The 18,357-nt window shown below is 62.3% G+C and overlaps 2 protein-coding genes across 5 annotated transcripts; both read right to left on the reverse strand.

The window, feature by feature from the left end:
- Positions 1-38: 38 nt before the first annotated feature.
- Mmp23b (matrix metallopeptidase 23B) lies at positions 39-2,867 on the reverse strand. The gene is made up of 8 exons (XM_090334040.1): positions 2,823-2,867; positions 2,399-2,571; positions 1,979-2,118; positions 1,429-1,596; positions 1,169-1,333; positions 985-1,095; positions 763-889; positions 39-261 (listed from the first exon to the last, which is right to left on the reverse strand). The coding sequence occupies exons 1-8, from the start codon at positions 2,865-2,867 to the stop codon at positions 87-89; spliced, it is 1,104 nt and encodes a 367-aa protein (XP_090190166.1). The 3' UTR covers positions 39-86.
- Positions 2,868-3,485: 618 nt separating this feature from the next.
- On the reverse strand, positions 3,486-16,491 carry Mib2 (MIB E3 ubiquitin protein ligase 2). 4 transcript variants are annotated; one of them, XM_090336018.1, is made up of 20 exons: positions 16,167-16,491; positions 15,228-15,326; positions 10,604-10,873; positions 10,356-10,527; positions 9,028-9,134; positions 8,734-8,928; positions 8,479-8,621; positions 8,253-8,348; positions 7,141-7,245; positions 6,909-7,071; positions 6,644-6,777; positions 6,417-6,565; positions 6,177-6,333; positions 5,919-6,079; positions 5,705-5,831; positions 5,394-5,627; positions 4,895-5,073; positions 4,625-4,824; positions 4,459-4,524; positions 3,486-3,770 (listed from the first exon to the last, which is right to left on the reverse strand). In XM_090336018.1, the coding sequence occupies exons 3-20, from the start codon at positions 10,848-10,850 to the stop codon at positions 3,532-3,534; spliced, it is 2,874 nt and encodes a 957-aa protein (XP_090192144.1). In that variant the 5' UTR covers positions 10,851-10,873; positions 15,228-15,326; positions 16,167-16,491; the 3' UTR covers positions 3,486-3,531. The 4 variants fall into 4 exon arrangements, with proteins under 4 accessions (XP_090192144.1, XP_090192143.1, XP_090192145.1 ...); XM_090336017.1 differs by having other exon boundaries at positions 8,253-8,360; positions 16,167-16,490; XM_090336019.1 differs by lacking the exon at positions 8,253-8,348 and having other exon boundaries at positions 16,167-16,490.
- Positions 16,492-18,357: the final 1,866 nt, after the last annotated feature.

Below are 18,357 nucleotides of genomic sequence, written 5' to 3' on the forward strand. Positions count from 1 at the left end.
GCCCCTGCCTCTGCCCTTTCAGGAAACAGCTCAGAGACTTGAGAGGAAAGGTGCTTTATCATGCCAGCCTGGGGGGACTCCCAGGCTCAGCTCCTCACTCGGACCCGCCAGGAGTAGGTGGTGAGCACGTGCTGGTGCCGGCGAACCACACAAGTGTAGGTGCCCTCGTTGATGGCGTTGGCTGTGATGCTCAGCTGCGTCTGGCCCAGGGCCAGGTAGCCAGGGTAGGAGAACTCCAGGGGCTCCTGGTCCTTGTACCAGCTGCAAGGGGGAAGCTCCAGGCATGCCATGCTGGCCCACCCCCAGAGTCCAGACCCCTCCCCAGGACATGGCCGCCCTGCCCCACCCCCAGAGTCCAGACCCCTCCCCAGGAAATGGCCGCCCTGCCCCACCCCCAGAGTCCAGAACCCTCCCCAGGACATGGCCGCCCTGCCCCACCCCAGGACATGGCCACCCTGCCCCACCCCTAGAGTCCAGACCCCTCCCCAGGACATGGCACCCCTGCCCCACCCCCAGGACATGGCCGCCCTGCCCCACCCCCAGAGTCCAGACCCCTCCCCAGGACATGGCCGCCCTGCCCCATCCCCAGAGTCCAGACCCCTCCCCAGGACATGGCCGCCCCGCCCCCTCCCCAGGACATGGCCGCCCCGCCCCCTCCCCAGGACTTGGCCGCCCCGCCCCCTCCCCAGGACTTGGCCGCCCCGCCCCACCCCCGGTCTGGGCAGCCTGAGCCCGGCGCAGGGCGGCGGGGCCCCCACTCACTACACTTTGCCCTTCTTGTGAAGGATCTTGTGGCCGCAGCGGAAGGTCACGTTCCTGCCCTCAGACACCAGCCTGGTCTTGGTCCTCGGGGGCGGTGGGGTGGGCGCCGCCGTGGGGAAGGGGAACTCTGCACGAGCACAGGAGCGAGGCCCGTGATTCCCGGCGCAGGGGCTGCGAGGGGCACCGCTCCGCCGCCCGCCGCCCGCCGCCCGCCGGCGTCACCGTAGCAGAAGTCACAGCTGCTGGGACACAGCCTCTTCATCAGCCGCTGGCGGGCCCGGCAGAAGCCCCTCCGCGCCCAGGGGGCGCAGGCGGACAGCCGGTCCTGGCAGCCTGCGGGGAGCGGCGGCTCAGGGCTGCCCAGCCGGGCCGCGCGGCCTGCCCGCCGCCCTCCCGGGAGGCCCACCGTAGAGCCGGTGCAGCCCCCACAGCTCGTCCTGGGACAGGGCCGTCCAGCCTCGGAGCGTGGCGTTGAGGTGCATGAGCGCCCGGCCCTGCCGCGAGTGCATGAGGCCCAGGGCGTGGCCGATCTCGTGGGCGGCCACGTGCACCAGGTCTGTGAGCCACACGCCTGCGGGCCGGGGGTCAGTGCGGGCCGGGAGGCCGGGCCCGGCCCCCGCCCTGCCGGGCCCCAGGGCAGACGGGGCGCGCTGGCCTCCCGGTCACCTTTCTTCCAGCTGTAGCGGGTGGGGCCCAGGACCCAGTGCTCGCTGTCGTCGAAGTGGATGCCGCCGTGGGGCGGGAAGAAGGCGTGGGCCAGCTCGCCCGTGGGGCCGTCGAAGCAGTGGTGCAGCGCGGACGCCAGGCAGTCGGTGTGGTTGACCGCGTAGAAGCCTGGGGGCGGCGGGGCTGAGCGGGGCGGAGCGGGGCCGGGCGGGGCGGGACTGCGGGGCCGGGCGGGGCGGGACTGCGGGGCTGGGCGGGGCCTGCGGGCCGGACGGGACGGGACGGGGCCTGCGGGCCGGGCAGGGCCGAGCCGGGCCTGCGGGCGTGGCTGGGCGGGGCCTGCGGGGTCGGGCGGGGCCGGCGGTGCTGGGCGTGGCCGGGCGGGGTCTGCGGGGCTGGGCGGGGCCTGCGGGCAGGGCAGGGCGGGGCGGGCGGGGCCGGGCTGGGCGGGGCCTGCGGGCCGGGCTGAGCGGAGCCCGGCGGGGCCAGGCAGGGCGGGGCGGGGCCTGTGGGCGGGGCTGAGCGGGGCCGGGCGGGCCGGGGACCCCACCTATCCGCAGGTCGCTGGGCTGCTCGCGGGCCACCTCGCGGAAGCTGAAGGGGGACACGTCGCTCCACATGCGGAAGGCGGCGGCCAGGCCTCGCCGGGTCTCCCGGGGGCTCAGGAGGTTCCGGGGGAAGGAGAGGATCCTGTCGGTGGAGGGGGGAGGGCGGCGGCGGGAGGAGAGAGCCGGGCGGGTCGGGGCCACCGCCGCCGCCGGGGTCCCGCCCACCCCGCCCCGCCCCGCCCCGCCCCTGTAGGTGAGGTTGAAGTGGTCCCAGCGCTGCCTGCCCGGGGTCCCCCCGCCCCGCCCGCCCCGCCCCGTCCCGCCCCGCCTGCTCCGCCCCGCCCCTGTAGGTGAGGTTGAAGTGGTCCCAGCGCCACCTGCCCGGGGTCCCCCCGCCCCGCCCGCCCCGCCCCGCCCCGCACCTGTAGGTGAGGTTGAAGTGGTCCCAGCGCTGCCTGCCCGGGGTCAGCGCGTAGCGCCGCTGCCGTCGGGCCGGCGAGGCCGGCGGGCGGGGGCCGCGGGGCGGGCCGGGGGCCGCGGCAGGGCGGCGCGGGAGGGGGGGGCTCGCGGCCCTCAGCGGGGTGCGAAGACCGGACTGCCAGGAAGAGGGGCCGGGTGAGGAGGGCGTCGACCCCGCCGCCTGCCGTCCGCTCCGCCTGCTCCCCTCCCGGCCGCCGCGCTCACCTGCGCCCCGCTCCTCTGCGCCGCGCTCCCGGCCGCCGCGCTCCCGGCCGCCCGGCTCCGGGCCGGGGCCTCGGGCGGCGCCGGCGGCGGCAGCAGCAGCGGCGGCGGCGGCGGCGGCGGCAGCAGCAGCAGCAGCAGCGCGGGGAGCAGACACAGCCCGGCCAGGGCGGCGCCGGCCGCCGCGGGGACGCGGGCCCCGAGGCCCATGGCGGACTGGCAGGGGCGGGCGGCGCGGGGCGGACGGGCGGCGCGGCTCGGGTTTCAGCGGGGGCGGCGGGGGGCGGCTCGGAGGGGCCCGGCGGCCGTCTGGGCCTGCGGGCCGGGCGCCCACCGCGGGGCCGCGCGGGGCTGCGGAGCTGGCGGGGCCCAAGGACCCGGGGGTCTTCCACACATGGAGCCTGGGACCCCGCGGAGGAGGCCCGCGCGCAGAGCAGCGGAGGGAGGAGGGGGACGGGGGGGGGGGAGGAGGGAGGGGAGGAGGGGGAGGCGCCCGGGGGACGGCGGGGACGTGGCAGGGAGCACCGGCGGCGCGCGGCGGCGAGGGAGGGCCGGGAGCCCACGCGGGGGCTGGCGGGGCGGGGGTGGGGACGGAGCCGGGGCCTCGCGGGCCCGCGCTGGTTCTTGGAAAGCGCTGGCCGGGAAAGCACCGGGGGGGGGGGGGGGGGGGGGAGGCGGAGACGCGGGGATCCGGGCCGCCCACCAGCGCCGCCCGCGCGTCCCTCCCGTCCGCCCCCCCCCCCCGTCGGTTCCCTCCCAGCTCCAGCTCCGGCCGGCCGTGGGGCCCCGGGGCCGGCGCCCAGGCAGACAGCGGCACAGTCCCACAGTCCGAGAATCTCTTTATAAAACACGGGGGGCGGGGGGCGGGGGGGGGTCACACGAAGATCTGGATGCGGTCGCGGATGGGCTGGCGGCAGATGGGGCAGGCGCTGAGCGCCGCCCCGCACGGGGCGCAGGCGCCGTGGCCGCACTGGAACACCAGGCGGATGTGGCTGTCGATGCAGATCGGGCAGGTGATGCGCTCCTCCATCTGCCGGTAGCGGCTCTGCAGCTCCTCCACCAGCTGCCGCGGGGGCCCGGGCGCCGGGGCCGCGCCCGCCACCTCCGAGCCATCTGGGGGAGCGGGCGGAGTGGGGCGGAGTGGGCCAAAGCCCGGCGTCGACCCAGATGGGGAACACGCAGGCGGGTCGGGGAAGGTGTACAACTGGCTCTCCACCCACCTGGGTGTATGTGTAGAGGTGTATGTGTGTATATGTCATAGGTGTATGTGTAGAGGTGTATGTGTGTATATGTCATAGGTGTATGTGTAGAGGTCTATGTGTGTATATGTCATAGGTGTATGTGTGGAGGTCTGTGTGTGTATATGTCATAGGTGTATGTGTGTATATGTCACAGGTGTATGTGTAGAGGTCTATGTGTGTATATGTCATAGGTGTATGTGTAGAGGTGTATGTGTGTATATGTCATAGGTGTATGTGTAGAGGTCTGTGTGTGTATATGTCATAGGTGTATGTGTAGAGGTGTATGTGTGTATATGTCATAGGTGTATGTGTAGAGGTGTATGTGTGTATATGTCATAGGTGTATGTGTGTATATGTCACAGGTGTATGTGTAGAGGTCTATGTGTGTATATGTCATAGGTGTATGGGTAGAGGTGTATGTGTGTACGTCATAGGTGTATGTGTAGAGGTCTATGTGTGTATATGTCATTGGTGTATGTGTAGAGGTGTATGTGTGTAGAGGTGTATGTATGTGTGTAGGTGTATGCATGTGAGAGACAGGCCAGGCCCCTCCCACCCACCTGGGCGCAGCTTCTTGCTGATAGCCACCTGGCACCGGATGCATTTCTTCATCCTGCGAGCACACTCTGCGGGGAGCAGAGTATGACCAGCATGAGCAGGCAGGGTGAGGCAGAGTGCATGGTTTCCCCCACCCCACCCCCCAGCCCCAGGGTCCCCTCCACTCACCCTCACACACCATGCGGTGCTGACAGGGACAGAACAGAACTAGCAGTGCTAGCTCAGAGCACACCAGGCACTCGGCAGCCTCCGGCCCCGACGTGGCGGCCATGTGTAGGTCCACGTGCAGGTTTGTCACGGTGTTGGGGGTCGTGAGCACGTGCCTAGGGCAGGAGGTGGGGCCCCCAGTGCCACCCGCCTGCCGCTCCCTGCAGGGGGAGGAAGGGGCTTGAAAGGGCCCCTTGGCCAGAGACCTCCACCCCCAGGATGCAGGCTCACCGGAAACGCTGGGCACAGCCCTGCAGGGCCTTGAGCACATGGCCGTCGGAAGCCAGGTCCAGTGGGCTGCGGCCCCGGTGGTTGGCGTAGCTCACATCAGCGCCCTCTAGTGCCAGAAAGCAGGCCACGGCAGCACCCACTGACAGCTCTGCACTGCCGGGGAGGCCTGAGGCTTGGAGCTGTGGGGCAGGCGAGTACAGTCAGTGGGTCTGCACGTGGGACAGAAGGGCAGCCTGGAGCTGGTGAATGGAGACCCCAGCCTGGAGCCAAGCTGAGGGCACCACCTCCTGCTCCAGGAAGTTGTGAGAGTGGGCTGCGGCTCCTGTCCAGCCCACCCCATGATGCCCTCCTGGGTTGGTCAGGGGTCTACAGCCCCTTGACAAGGGACACAGTCCCTGAGCTGTTCCCTTCCCAGAATGCCCAGGGCTGCCTGGACCATCTGAGGTGGAACACAGACTGGTTCTGGCCCCTCTCGGGAGCTCCGTCCTTTCTTCCTCACCCTCGACAGCAGCTGCAAGGGCCCTGGGTCCCCGCCAGCTCTGTCAGCCACCAGAGGCAACAGCTGATGACGATGCAGCGCCACGTGCAGGGCTGTGTCTCCCTCCTCATCCTCGGTGTTGACATTGCAGCCAGCATCCACCAGCATGTGCACCAGCCCCACATGGGCCTGCTGCACAGCCAGATGCAGCGGGGACTGCAGCTTCCGGTTTCGCACATTGACATCACAGCGACCCTGAGGAGAGTGGGCACAGGCTCAGCCCAAAAGGCCTGCTGGCCCCCAGCCCGCAGCCCCCGGGAGGCCTGCCCCACCTCTCGGATGAGAACCTGGGCCACCTCCCGGTGGTTGTTTAGGGCGGCCAGGTGCAGTGCTGTAAAGCCATCCTCCTTCTTGGCATCCACCAGCTGCCGTGCCCGTGCCAGGATCTTCCTAACAGCTCTGTTGGGAGTAGGGAGCTCTGTCCTTGGGGGGGTTAGGGAGCAGGGCGGGCAGGGTCTGCCAGCAGCACCCACATTCCACACTCACAGTACATGGCCTTTGAGGGACGCGTGGTGCAGCAGCGTGAAGCCCTGGCTGTTGGTGGCAGTGACGTCGATCCCCGGCGCCTCGGTGAGGACCTGGACAATGCCACTGGCACCAGGGCCTGCGGAGATGGCCGAGTGCAGGGGTGTGTCGGCATGGGCATCCTGTTAACGCGGGGAGGCAGCTGGTCACATGGCAGTGCCGGCGTGGAGGGGCAGCGGAGGGGCTGAGGCAGGGGGCGCGGGTGCGGCCCTCACTTACCGGGAGGTTGACATCACAGCCGTGCTCACACAAGGTCTTTACCACCTCCAGGAAGCCTCTCTGCACAGCAACGTGCAGGGCTGTGCTGCGGGTGCTGTTCAGAGCGTCCACCCCACACCCTGCGCTCAGGAGCAGCCGGGCAGCCTCGGGCTGGTTCCTGAGCGGAGAGCGAGGAGGTGAGGAGGGGCACTCAGCCTACCCGCTGGACTCGAGCGCACACTGCCCCGGCCCGGGCCTCACCCCAGGGCTGCATAGTGCAGTGCCGTGTTGCCCTCCTCGTCCAGAAGGTCGGTACCCGCCCTTGCTTGCAGCAGCAGTCGCACCAGCTCCACCTGGCCCAAGTAGGCGGCCACCTGCAGGGCAGTCCTGCCTTGGTTCTTGGTGTCCACCTGCCATGAGAGCCAGCAGATGAGTTGTGGGACCCCGGGCCTCGCGCTGGCAGGACCCTGGGGGCGGGTGGGGCTTGCCTGCTCCGGGTGCCTTCGAAGGAGGTCCAGAGCTCGAGCCACATTGCCCAGCACAGCCTCCACCACCAGCCTCCCTGGGAGCTCCGCGTCGTGTTTCTGGGCCCGCAGCTTGTCCAGGGCCATGCTCAGTGAGCCTGGAACAGGGCTGAGGTGAGTGCTGGCCGGCGGGGGGGGGGGGGGGGGGGGGGGGGAGGAGGAGCCGCTCCCCACTCCTCCCCTCCCACGGGGTCTGGGGTGCCCTCCCCCGGTGGGGCTGGGGGCGCACTTTTGTTCTCCCTGGCTCGCTCAGCCACATCCAGGTTGGCGTCCTCCTCAGGCCGGTAGACCACGAGGCAGGACGGGCTGAAGGTCCACCGCTGGCCGCCCACTGCCACGCGCAAGTTTCCATCTCCAAACACCTTGACCACTTTTCCGATGCGGCCCAGGGCCTGAAGGAGGGAGGCGTTACAGCAGGTTGGGGGGCGGGGCAGCCGCGGCAGGGCAGGGGAGATACGTACAGGGGCCATGTCGTCAGTCCATTCACCGTGTCCAGCCTGCAGTCTCTTCACTGTGTCAAGGTCGTCGATGACCCGAACCACGTCACCCACCCAGAAGGAGTTGTGCTGAGCGACAGAGAGGCAGGTAAGGGGCTCCCCCCGGCCACCCATGGTTTCCTGGCTAGTGGAAAAGGGAACACTCACTGGGCCCCACAGGGTGGGCAGATCTGAATTTGACCCCAGCTCCTGCCCCAAGTACAACCCGAGGGTCTTGGCTGCAATGGGGGCCACAGGTGACCAAAGTAGCCCTCGAAGGCCCAGCCAGAGTCACAAGTTGTGAAATCTGGAGAGGCAGCAGGGTTGCGGCATCCAGACCTGACCAAAGCCAGCTGCGGGCAAAGGCCGAGGCAGCCAGTTCCAAGGGGCCCACGCCAGCGTGTCCAGCCCAGCAAGGGCCAGCCTTGGGCTGAGGCAGGGCCAGTAGAGCAGTAGAGAGACCTCCCACTTTGGGACAGAGGCCTGGGACAAAGGGCAGAGCAGGAAAGGGGGACCAGCCCCACATGGGATGGGTTTGGGATGGAGAAGGGAACCTGTAGAGACAACCCAGGGCTTGGCTTGCAGAGGGAACTCACTGTACACTGCCTGTCCCGCCACCCCACACTGACTTCCTAAAGCCTCCTTCCCTGGACTCTAGGTGAGCCCAATTCCTACCACCTTCCCCTCCTGGAGGACCCAGCTTGGCTGCCCATGCCCCTCCACGGGCAGCTGCAGAACCTTCCCCAAGACCCACACCTGTGTCCACCTCCACCCTGCAGCCCCCTAGCTGTCCTGAGGCCATGGCTACCAGGAGCAGTCTGGGACCCTCTTGCAGCCTCACCCTGGGCTGTCCATTTCTCCTGTCTTCAGAGCTGAGATTCTCCAGGCGCCAGCCTCAGGGGCTCCCCATGCCCCCCCACCATACCCTCCACCTCCCCCCCAGGCCACCTCCACCCACAGGGGCTCTTCCCCTTCCTTCAGGGCTGCAACTCCTAGAGCCACTGGCATCCTGGGCCTCTCCTGACCACGCCCAGGGCCAAGCAGCCCCAGAGGGGATTAGAGAAGCCAACTCGAGGCTCAGCCCAGCCCCTAGGCACCTTGGTGAGAGCCCCGGGGTGGAAGGTCCAGCGGGTCTCATGGTTGAACTGCACACGCACGTCCCCACGGTCCGTGATGCGGTGCACGGTGCCCGTCTGTCCAATAAACTGTGGCGGTCATGGAGACTATGGCTGGGCTGGGCTGGACTCCCAGGCAGGCAAAGGGCAGAGTCCAGAGGGCTTGGGAGGGGAGGACGCGTGGGGCTTGGTAGGCAAGGCGGCTCACCTCCGCCATCCTGGGATTCCAGCCACCGTGGCCTTCCTGCATGTCCCTCAGGACGTCTGTTTCCAACAGACACTTGACCTTGTCTCCTCGCTGGAAAGGCTGGCTGTCTGCACTCACCCTGCGCTGCAGCTCTGCGGGCTTGCCTGAGGAGGGCGGCAGGCGCGGCCTCAGGCAGCGGCCCCCCAGGGCAGCACACGCCAGCCCTGCCCAGTCATGGCTGGAGGGCAGCACACAGCAGTGGGGCCAGCCCCGTACCAAGCCTGGGGAGGTGCTCCTTGTAGTAGAAGCCGCCGGGCGCCTCGCCCACACACTTGAGGTCCACCTTGCCCTTGTGGCCCACGCGGTACACATTGGTGGTTCCATCTGCCCACGTCACACTGGCCACACTCCGGCCTGTCTCCACATCCCAGCCACGGATATCCACCACGCGGCCTGGCTTTCCTTCCCCGCCTGTCGAGGAAGTCCCCACCAGCAAGCTAAGGCTGGGCCAGAAGGCTCAGCTCCAGTCACCGCAGCCCAGCCTACCTCTGCCCCCCAGCCCCCACTCACCATCCTGGGAGCCCCACTCCCAGTCGGGGCCACGGACCACCTTTGCTCCCTGAAAGATGCCCTTTAGTGGGATCCTAGAGAGGCCCTGGCGGGGACTCAGCACAACACTGCAAGAGAACAAGTCCTGAGCCACACAAGGCCCTGCAGGATGGCCTTGCCCTGGGCAGCGTGGCTCACACCAGTGGGATGCACAAGACAGGTACTCTGGCTCCCACAGCTTCCTGGCAAGAGTGCGCCCTTCACGCCCACAATTACGGCTCTGATGCTCAGTGGTTCTTGCCAAAGCCAGGCTGGGAGGAGGCTGGAGGTCGGTCGCTTGGAGTACAGCCTGTGTGGGATCAGGTCCTGTCTGCTGCCTCCCGGGGGAAAAGGAACAGAGTGTGGCCCAGAGAAGGAGCAACAAGGGACAGCAGGGGCCTGGCCAGCAGCACCTAGGAGCCCCTGCCACACGTGGCCAAGACCGCTGGAACTCAGACTACGTTTCTCTCCATAGGTAGAGAGGACCAAGAAGACAGAGGATAGCACAGGTGACAAATGGTGGGCCTCTGGCATCTGCCCCAGCCCAGCAGAGAGCCCCTTCTTGCCCCAGCTCCTCTGTGCTTAGGGGCTGGCATTCAGTGCAGGTTGCCTTGCCAGAGGCCTTGCGGCCAGGCCTGGTGACTCCAGGACAGCACTAAAAAGCATAGTCAGGCTTGCCTAGCATGCATGAAGACTCAGGTTCCATTTCTTGGTACCACATACACAGAAAAAGCCGGGAGGGGTGCTGTGGCTCAAGTGGTAGAGCTCTAGCCTTGAGAGAGCCCAAGGACAGTGCTCAGGCCCTGAGTTTAAGCCCCAGGACTGGCAAAAAAAAAAAAAAAAAAAAAAAAAGATCAGACGCAATGGCGCATGCCTATAATCCTAGCTACTCAGGAGACTGAGATCTGAAGATCGAGGTTCAGCCAGGCACTAAAATCAGTGAGACTCACCTCCAATTAACCACTAGAAAACAGGAAATAGCACTGTGGCTCCAGAGGTAGGGCAGTAGCCTTGAGTTGAAGAGCTCAGGGACAGCGCCCAGGCCCAGAGATCAAGCCCCACAAGAGGGAAGAAAAAAAAAAAAAAGAAAGAAAAAGAACCACACCCAGCTCTAGGGTTGAAGCCCCCATCTTGAGGACCTCTCCAGGAGGGCGGGGCCAGTGCCGGTGCTCTGGCACTTCAGATAGCCACAACCCTGGCCATTCTTCGTGGGAATGGCTCAGGAAGGCCTGTCCTGGCCCTTCTGGAGTGCTGGGTCCCTGGAGGCTAGGGCTTGGGTGCAGGGGGTGGGTGCTGCCAGGGGGACTCACGGGCGGGAGTGGGCGGTCTCATAGCGCTCGAAGGCGTGGGCGAGGTCGTGCTTGCTGTGCATGTAGCACTGTGTGCAGAGGTCGTAGTCGAAGCAGACGCGGCACTTCCAGCGCATGCCGCGCAGACCGTGCTTCTTGCAGCAGTCACAGATGATGTTGGGGTGGCGGATGCCTAGAGGGCGAGGTCAGGGGGGCTGGGGACCTAAGGCCGGCCAGCCCCGCCCGCAGCCCCGCCCTCCGCCACCTACCAATCTGGGCATTGTCGTAGAGCAGCAGGTCGTGCGCACCCTGGTAGCCAGCACGGTAGTTGGTGCGCGTGCCCTGGTCCCACTGTACCACAACTGTGCGGTCGGGCGTTGAGGGGCTGCCGTGGCGGCCCAGCTCCACCACTGTGCCCACGCCACCCTCGCCGCCGTCCTGCTGGCCCCACTTCCAGTCCACACCTCGCACCACACGCATGCCCACCTGCACGCCAGCCTGGGGGTCCAGGTCCATGGCGGGTGGGGCTGTTGAGGGACCTGCCAACACAGAACATCCTCAAGGACATCGGGGGTTCCCGGGGAACTACTGAGAGGGGGCCTGGGAAGCAGAGAGAACCCACTCAAAAGAGCCAAACAAAGCCACAGCAGCGGGGCCGGGAGTAGGGCCTAGTGGTAGAGTGCTTGCCTAGCATGCACAAAGACCCTGGTTTGATTCCTCAGTACCACATATTCAGAAAAGGCTGGAAGTGGTGCTGAGGCTCAAGTGGTAGAGCTCTAGCCTTGAGAAAGCCCAAGGACAGTGCACAGGCCCTGAGTTCAAGACCCAGACCTGCACCAAAAATAAAGGGAAAAGGGGCTGGGAGTTTTGTCTAGTGGTAGAGTGCTGGCCTAGCATGCACGAAGACCAGGGTTAGATTCCTCCGTACCACATACAGAGAAAAAAGCCGGAAGTGGTGCTGAGACTCAAGAGGCAGGGGTCTAACCTTGAGAAAGCCCAAGGACAGGGCTCAGGCCCTGAACTCAAGCCCAGAACTGGCAATAAATAAATAAAAAATAAAGGGAAAAAATGTCATCAGGCAGCCGGGTGCTCATACCTAGCCACTCTGGAGACAGAGGTCCATCTCCACTCAAAGCCAGCCCAGGCGGGAAAACCACAGAGACTATCTTATCTGCAATTAGCCCGTGTATCAGGCAGGGGAACAAGTAAGCAATGGTAGAAGGCCAACCCTGTGTGGGGGCAGGGCAACGCCATCAAACAGTTAATAGGCAAAGCCTAGGAGAAAAGAGACTCCCAGAACCATGAAGACATCATGTTGGCTATCGTATTGCACCTTTAATCCTGGGTGAGACCTGAGCATCATGATTCAGAGCCAGTTAGGGGAGAAGAATCTAAAAGACTACTTATCTCCAAATAATCACAAAAAAACTAGAAGCAAAGAAAGACTCAGACACACAAGGACAGCAGCCAAGCCAAAAAGTATCCACTGCAGTGATTCTGTTTACAGAAGCTGCACATGGGGTCAACAGATCCAGGTGTTACAGTGACAGCTATAGGTCTGCTTTCAAGCAAATGCTTTGCTTTGGGTTGCCTACAATGGCCTAAACATGGTATTGTACTAGTCCTTTTTTTTGGGGGGGTGGGGGCGCGGATTGGTCATAGGGTTTGAACTTGGCCTGGGTGCTGTGCCTCAAGGCTAGAGCTCTTCCACTTGAGCCACAGCACTAGTTCTGCCTTCTGGTGGTTAATCTTAGCCTCCTATGTAGCTAAGATTACAGGCGTGAGCCACCAATATCCAGTGTATGATAGCATTCTATAATAAAGTCTAGCCAACATGAATAGGTTTGTTTATGACAGGATCTTGCTATCTGGCACAGGCTGGCTTCAAATTCACCACTCAGCAGGCTAGCCTTGAATTTCAATATTCCTGCCTCTACCTCCTGAAATCTGGAATTACAGGCATGAATCACCATGTTCAGCACATCAGCACACAAATGAACATAAAAGACAGAACCTGAGAGTCCAGAAATTCCCAGGACACAAGCTTCCTCTCCGCTTACCCAGCAAACTCTGGGAAGTGAGTTGTCTAGGACACCACAAAAAAACAGGGGGCCAATGTAAGTCTGGCTCCAGAACTTAAATTCAGATTTCACAGGAGGCCAGAAAGTTATCCTAAGCCTGAGATACAACCAAAGACAGAAAAAGAGCCGGCTCACACCTGTATCCTAGCTATCCAGAAGGCTGAGATCTGAGGACTGTGAGAGCTAGCATGGGCAGGAAAGTCCCTGAGAATCTTTTTTTTTTTTGGGGGGGGGGTGGAGTGGGATGGGGGGACCCATCCTGGGCTTTCTCAATGCTAGAACTCCACCACTCGAACCACAGCACCACTTCTGCCTTTTTCTACGTATGTGGTACCGAGGAATTAAACCTGGGTCTTCGTGCACGCAAGCACTCTACCACTAGGCCAAACTCCCAACCCTGAGACTCTTATCTCCAATAAACTACTCAGTAAAAGCCAGAAGTGGTGTTATTGCTCAAGTGGTAGAGCACTAACCTTGAGCACAAAGAGGCTCAGGGAGAGCATCCACACACTGAGTTCAATTCCTGGGATCAGAAAACTAACAACTGGAGAAGAAGCCGTCAGCCAGGCCAAGGCCCTACAAACTCCAGCCTGGGGAGTAGCAGTCCACTCAGCCACACCAGAGAGGTAGCTAAGAGCGGGGTGGGGAGGGAAGTACACACCACACCTCCACCTGGGCCCACTCCATGTCCCTGTCCCTGTCCTAGCATAATATCTGACACTGTCTCCAGGGCCTGGTCAGTTCAGCAAACACTGTCTTCCATGAAGCTAAAGGTAGGACCAGTAGGTTCCACTTACCTTGCATTCATACTCTGGTTGAGACCTTGTGACTACAGCAGTGGGAGGGGCCTGAGCCCTGCAGGCTGGTCTAGTGAGGAGCCTAGCCCTCAGCCCTCTGGAAGTCTAGGTCCACACAGGGCACCCCAACCACTGTTTTTAGCCTCAGAGCTTGTTCCCTAACTCAAGTCTCTCCAATAGTATACTGGGTGGCAAATGGGGTGGGACCGGAACAGGGTGGGACAGGAAGCAATGATGAGACCTACACAGATTGAGGGAAAGTACTCTTCGGTCAGGTCCTGGATACAATCTACCTTATCCCTTTCCTTCTGGAGACCTCCACTTTGCAGATGGCATGGCGATCCTGACTACATGAGGGCTTGCTGGAGCTTGCTGACAAAGGAATCATCCTTTGGTCATCTTGGGCCATCGCTATTCTCCTTTGATCAAGAAATATGCATTTTCAGGTCCAGGGCTGCATTAGGAAGGAAGTTTAAGCCCCAAGGGCACCAGGTATAGCCTGAGCATTGCAGACAACAGGTGCTGTGTTCCGGAGGTTCAGGAAGTGCCTTGATGCCTGGAAACTACTCTTCACCCAGAATGCCAAGCTGTAAGGCCTCAACGAGCACTTGACCAAGTGACTTAGGAATCCTTGAAGCATGGCAGCAGTGGGGTCCTATTTGGAGATGGACTGCCCCACCTTCTGAGGATAGTCTGCTCCCCTGGACTTTCCCTACCTCCAGTCCCTGCTTATCTCCAAATAATCACACACAAAAAAACCCCAGAAATAAAGGAAGACTCATAGACACACAAGTACAGCAGCCAAGCCAAAAAGTATCCACTGCAATGATTCTGTTTACAGAAGCTGCACATGGGGTCAACAGATCCAGTGTTACAGTGACAGCTACAGGTCTTCTTTCAAGCAATTGCTTTGCTTTGAGTTGCCTACATGGCCTAAACATGGTATTGTACTAGTCCTTTATTTTGGCGGGAGGTGGGGGGGCAGTTTGATCATAGGGCTTGAAACTTGGCCCGGGTGCTGTCCCTAATATCTTGAGCTCAAGGCTAGAGCTCTTCCTCTTGAGCCACAGCACCTAAGATGGCCACAGACCAACCCTTCCTAGGAGCCAGAGACCATTGAGATGCATGTTTCCGCCTTCCTTCCCTAATACCACAAGACATCACACAGAGGACGGAATCTGTGAGTCCTGAGCACCCAGAAGCTAGCTCCCCACAGCCACTCATAGCCAGTAAATTCTAGCTAGAGTGCTACTGAAAATGCTAATACTAGCCAAGTGCAGTGCCTCACACCTGTAATCTTAGCTACTCAGGAGGCTGAGATCTGAGGATCAAGGTTCAAAGCCATTCCAGGCACAAAAGGACCTGAGACTCTTACCTTTAATTAACCACTAGAAAATGGGAAGTGGTGCTGTGGCTCAAAGTGGGAGAGCCCTAGCCTTGGAGCTGAAAAGCTCAGAGACAGCGCCCAGGCCCAGAGTTCAAACCCCAGGACCAATCAAAACAGAGAAGAAAAAAAAAAAAAGGAGAAAAAATGTTGTCAAGGCTGACCTGGACTGCCATGCTGGCCTCTCAAAGTCTCTTCAAGACAGCCCACAGCTCTCAAGAGCCTCCCCCAACAGAGTGAGAGGGTTCCACGAGTGGCACCCAGCACAATCCAAGCCCTGCAGCAGTTACTGCCAAGGTACAAAGGCAGCCACACTTCCAAAGCCATAGGAATAGTTGCAAAATCATCTCTTTCCATCCCTCATGTAAACACACAGCCAATGACATACCCCAGGATAGTGAACTGTGCAATATGCTGTATGTGTACACTATCAGTGGGAAATTTACCTACAGCATTGGTCAACCTTTTTCCTTTACCAGGAATTCTGGACTCAGCCATCTGCCTAGAGTTTAAGAGCCTTGCCTTGGAAGCCATCAGGGGCTAGCAGTTAGCGGCACATCTACAACAAATACTGGGAAAGTCAGAGTTGGGAGCAGTCTGGTACCCATGCTGCAGCAATATCAGAACTCACCTCAAGACTACTCAGCAGCCTCAAATCAGCATCCCAAGGGTTCAGCTGCTACTTCCTGGGTCACCAACTTGCTCATCCACCAAGATTTCCTATAGGAAACTACAGCCATTGCCAACTCAGAAATCAAATAGCCAGTGAGCCAGTCTAGGAAAAATAGTTTTAGAGGCAGTATCATGCTAGCATGTACCACTGTAAACACTGTGGTTACTGGGGCTGCTGTTGCCCAGGGTGGTGTCTCTTTGCAGTAAGAATGGCCATCGTAGGGCACATAAGTATGGGGGGTAGTTAGGCACTATTGTGAATATTTTATTGGAAAGCTTTACAAAATCATATAAATTAAATCAGGTTTAATGACTGTGTTTATTCAGAAGAAGAGTTCCACGATCGAGTCCCACTCCAGGCATCTCCAGCGGTGCCTGACGCTGCTGCACTGACACTGTATGGCACAACCTGGCAAACACTGGTTCATCACAGGCTCCTGTCTGTTGGTCCCGGCCAACATGCAGGTCGACATCATCGTGAGTGTCACTGGAGACAGGCTGACTAGCCTGGAGGTTTGGGTTGTCTGCAGGCCTGCCACCTGTCTGGAGACGCTCAGGCTCTCAATGCCTAGGGCTGACCTTGAGCTAGACAGTGACATTCACGTACTTGTTGCATCTGCAGCAACAGGCCGGAGTGGCAGTGCGGAGCCAGGGGACCTTCCAGGAAGACCCAGGGCTGGAGCACAGAGGCCCCCTCGGTCCCAGCTCCGGGGACCTCCCAGGGGCCCGCCTGGTGCTTCTGCGTTTCTCCGTCGGCCTGGGCCCAAAGCAAGGCGACAGGATGGTCTACGGCTCCCCACCCCACCATGCACTCGCCGACACGAACACCAGCCCTCCGCCGCGGCGCCGGGCCGCTTCCACCCGGGATGGGCGACCCGCCCGCCCGCCCGGCGCTCACCTGTCCGCGTCCGCCGCCTCCCACGCCGCCTGGACTCGGGGGCGGCCGCCGGGCGGGCTCCTGCGCAAGCCCCGGAGTCGAACCCTGCGGCCCGGGGACAAGACGTTAGCGGCCGCGCGGCCCCGGCCGCCGCCCGGGCCGAACGCCGGGCTCCCCCGGCGCGCAGGCCGAGGTCCGAGGCGCCCGCCCGCGCCCGCGAGCCGCGGCCTCCAGTGCGCACCCGCTCCGGCCTGGGATGCCAGGAGCCCGAGCGGCGCCGAAGCCCGCGGCCAGGGGGCGGCGGCCGGCCGGAGGCGGCACCTCAGCCCGCGGCGCCCCCGCCCACAGCCGCCCTCGCCAGCCCACCCGGCCGGCCCGCGGCGACCTCCCGAGTCCCGGGCGCCCTCGCGCGAGGCCTGCCGGGAGCTGTAGTTCCCGGCGCGGGGACGGGGGCCGAGCGGCGGCTCCCGCGAGTGACGTGCGCAGCGGGCGGCCGGGCGCGCAGGCGCTCTGGTGCCCGCGGGGGGCGCAGCGCACACGCGGTCTCGGTCGGGGGAGCAGACGCCAGCCCCGGCCAGGCGCGGCGGCGGTGGCGGCGGCGGCCGGCCCGGACCCCCGCTGCGTCCCGAGGGCGTGGCTGTGCGTCGGGGGCGGGGCCGGCGCGGCGGCTGGCGCGCCTGCGCAGTGCGGGCACGGGGGCGCGTGCCGTGGCTGTGGAGACCGGGCGGCGGCGATCGGACCCCGCTCGAGACTCCATCTCCTCTTACCCAGCAAACGCGGAGGAGGAGCGCCGGCCGCGAGTTCAAACCCAAGCACCCCCTCCGCCGCCCCACCGGACGGAAAGGAAGCCCGGATCCCCGCCGGCCCGGGGCCCAGGGTGGAAGCCGCGATCCGCCGCCCGCCGCCCGCCGTCGGGGCCCGGCTCGGCCTGTTTGTTGACCGCTGTGCAAGGGACTGGAGGTTGGGGTCCCTCGTTTAAGGGACTTCATGTCGCGGCCTGTGTGGCCCAGGGCCGCGCCCGCGCTCCGCCGGACTGGGGGAGTGAGGGGGAGTCGGCGCCTCCCGAGGCTCCTCTGCCGCGCTCTTCCTCCTTTCCCCAGGCAAGATGGGTGACGCTGCCCTGCATCCCTCGACAGTGCCCCCGGTGTACACGTAAGCTCGGGTTTTGACAACGCCGGCCGCGGCTGCGGTCGGATGCTTGCTTGCCTAGCACCAGGAAGCCCCGGGTGCGGCTTCTCAGTGTCGCACACACAGAAAAAGCTGGAAGTGGCGCTGTGGTAGAGCGCCTGCCTTGAGGGAAGAAAAGCTAAGGGACCGTGCTCACTCAGGCCCCAGGACTGGCAAGAAAATGATTATTGGGGAAAATTAAGATTGACAAAACAAGGAAAATAATTCCCGAATCAATGGCGTTAGAGGTGAAAAGGAACTATTAGAAGAAATCCAAAAAATTATGAGATTACGTTTTAAAACGTATATTCAGGGCCAGGAGTGTGGCCTAGTACTAGAGTGCATACCTAGCATGCACGAAGCCCTGGGTGCGGTTCCTTGGTACCTTGTACACAGAAAAAGCCAGACGTGGTGCTAGGGGTCAAGTGGTAAGGCACTAGACGAGGAGAGTTTAAGACCCATGACTGGCAAAAAGAAAAACAAAAACAAAAAAACTAAACTGAAATGGAAAATCCAGAAGAAACGGATAAACTCCTAGAGACATAGGAGCTGCCAAAGCTGAACCAAGAAGATATAAATCATATGAACAGACCCATAACCAGCAATGAGGTTGGAAAACGAGTGAGTCTCTGCGCAGTGCCTGCAATCCTAGCTATTCAGGAGCTAAGACCCGAGGACCACGGCGTAAAGCCAGCCCACGCAGGAAGGCCCTGTGAGATTGTTTTTTTTTTTTTTTCCAGTCCTGGAACTTGAGCTCAGAGTCTGAGCAGTGTTCTTGGGCTTTCTCAAGACTACAGCCCTACCACTTGAACCACAATACCACTTCCAGCTTTTTCTATGTATATGGTACTGAGGAATTGAACCTGGGCCTTCAGGTATGCTAGGCAATCACTCTATCACTAGGCCATATGCCCAGCCCCTTGGACACTTTTGCTCAAGGCTAGCACTCTGCCATTTGAGCCACAGTGTCACTTTTGGCTTTTTCTGTATAGGCGGTACTGAGGAATTGAACCCAGATCTTCATGCCTGCTAAACAAGCACTTTG

Source organism: Megascapheus bottae, chromosome 6 (assembly GCF_031878675.1).
Source record: "Megascapheus bottae isolate mThoBot1 chromosome 6, mThoBot2.hap1, whole genome shotgun sequence".
In the NCBI taxonomy this organism is placed as follows: domain Eukaryota; kingdom Metazoa; phylum Chordata; class Mammalia; order Rodentia; family Geomyidae; genus Megascapheus; species Megascapheus bottae.

Coding starts and splice junctions, on each gene's coding strand:
- Mmp23b (XM_090334040.1), bottom strand. CDS start 2,867: ATGGGCCTCGGGGCCCGCGTCCCCGCGGCGGCCGGCGCCGCCCTG. Junction 1,597..1,978: donor GCCCAGCGACCTGCGGATAG/GTGGGGTCCCCG, acceptor CGCCGCCCCCAG/GCTTCTACGCGGTCAACCAC. Junction 1,334..1,428: donor CCGCTACAGCTGGAAGAAAG/GTGACCGGGAGG, acceptor CCCGGCCCGCAG/GCGTGTGGCTCACAGACCTG.
- Mib2 (XM_090336017.1), bottom strand. CDS start 10,850: ATGGACCTGGACCCCCAGGCTGGCGTGCAGGTGGGCATGCGTGTGGTG. Junction 8,622..8,733: donor GGAGCACCTCCCCAGGCTTG/GTACGGGGCTGG, acceptor CGCCCTCCTCAG/GCAAGCCCGCAGAGCTGCAG. Junction 4,825..4,894: donor GGCTGTGCCCAGCGTTTCCG/GTGAGCCTGCAT, acceptor CTCCCCCTGCAG/GGAGCGGCAGGCGGGTGGCA.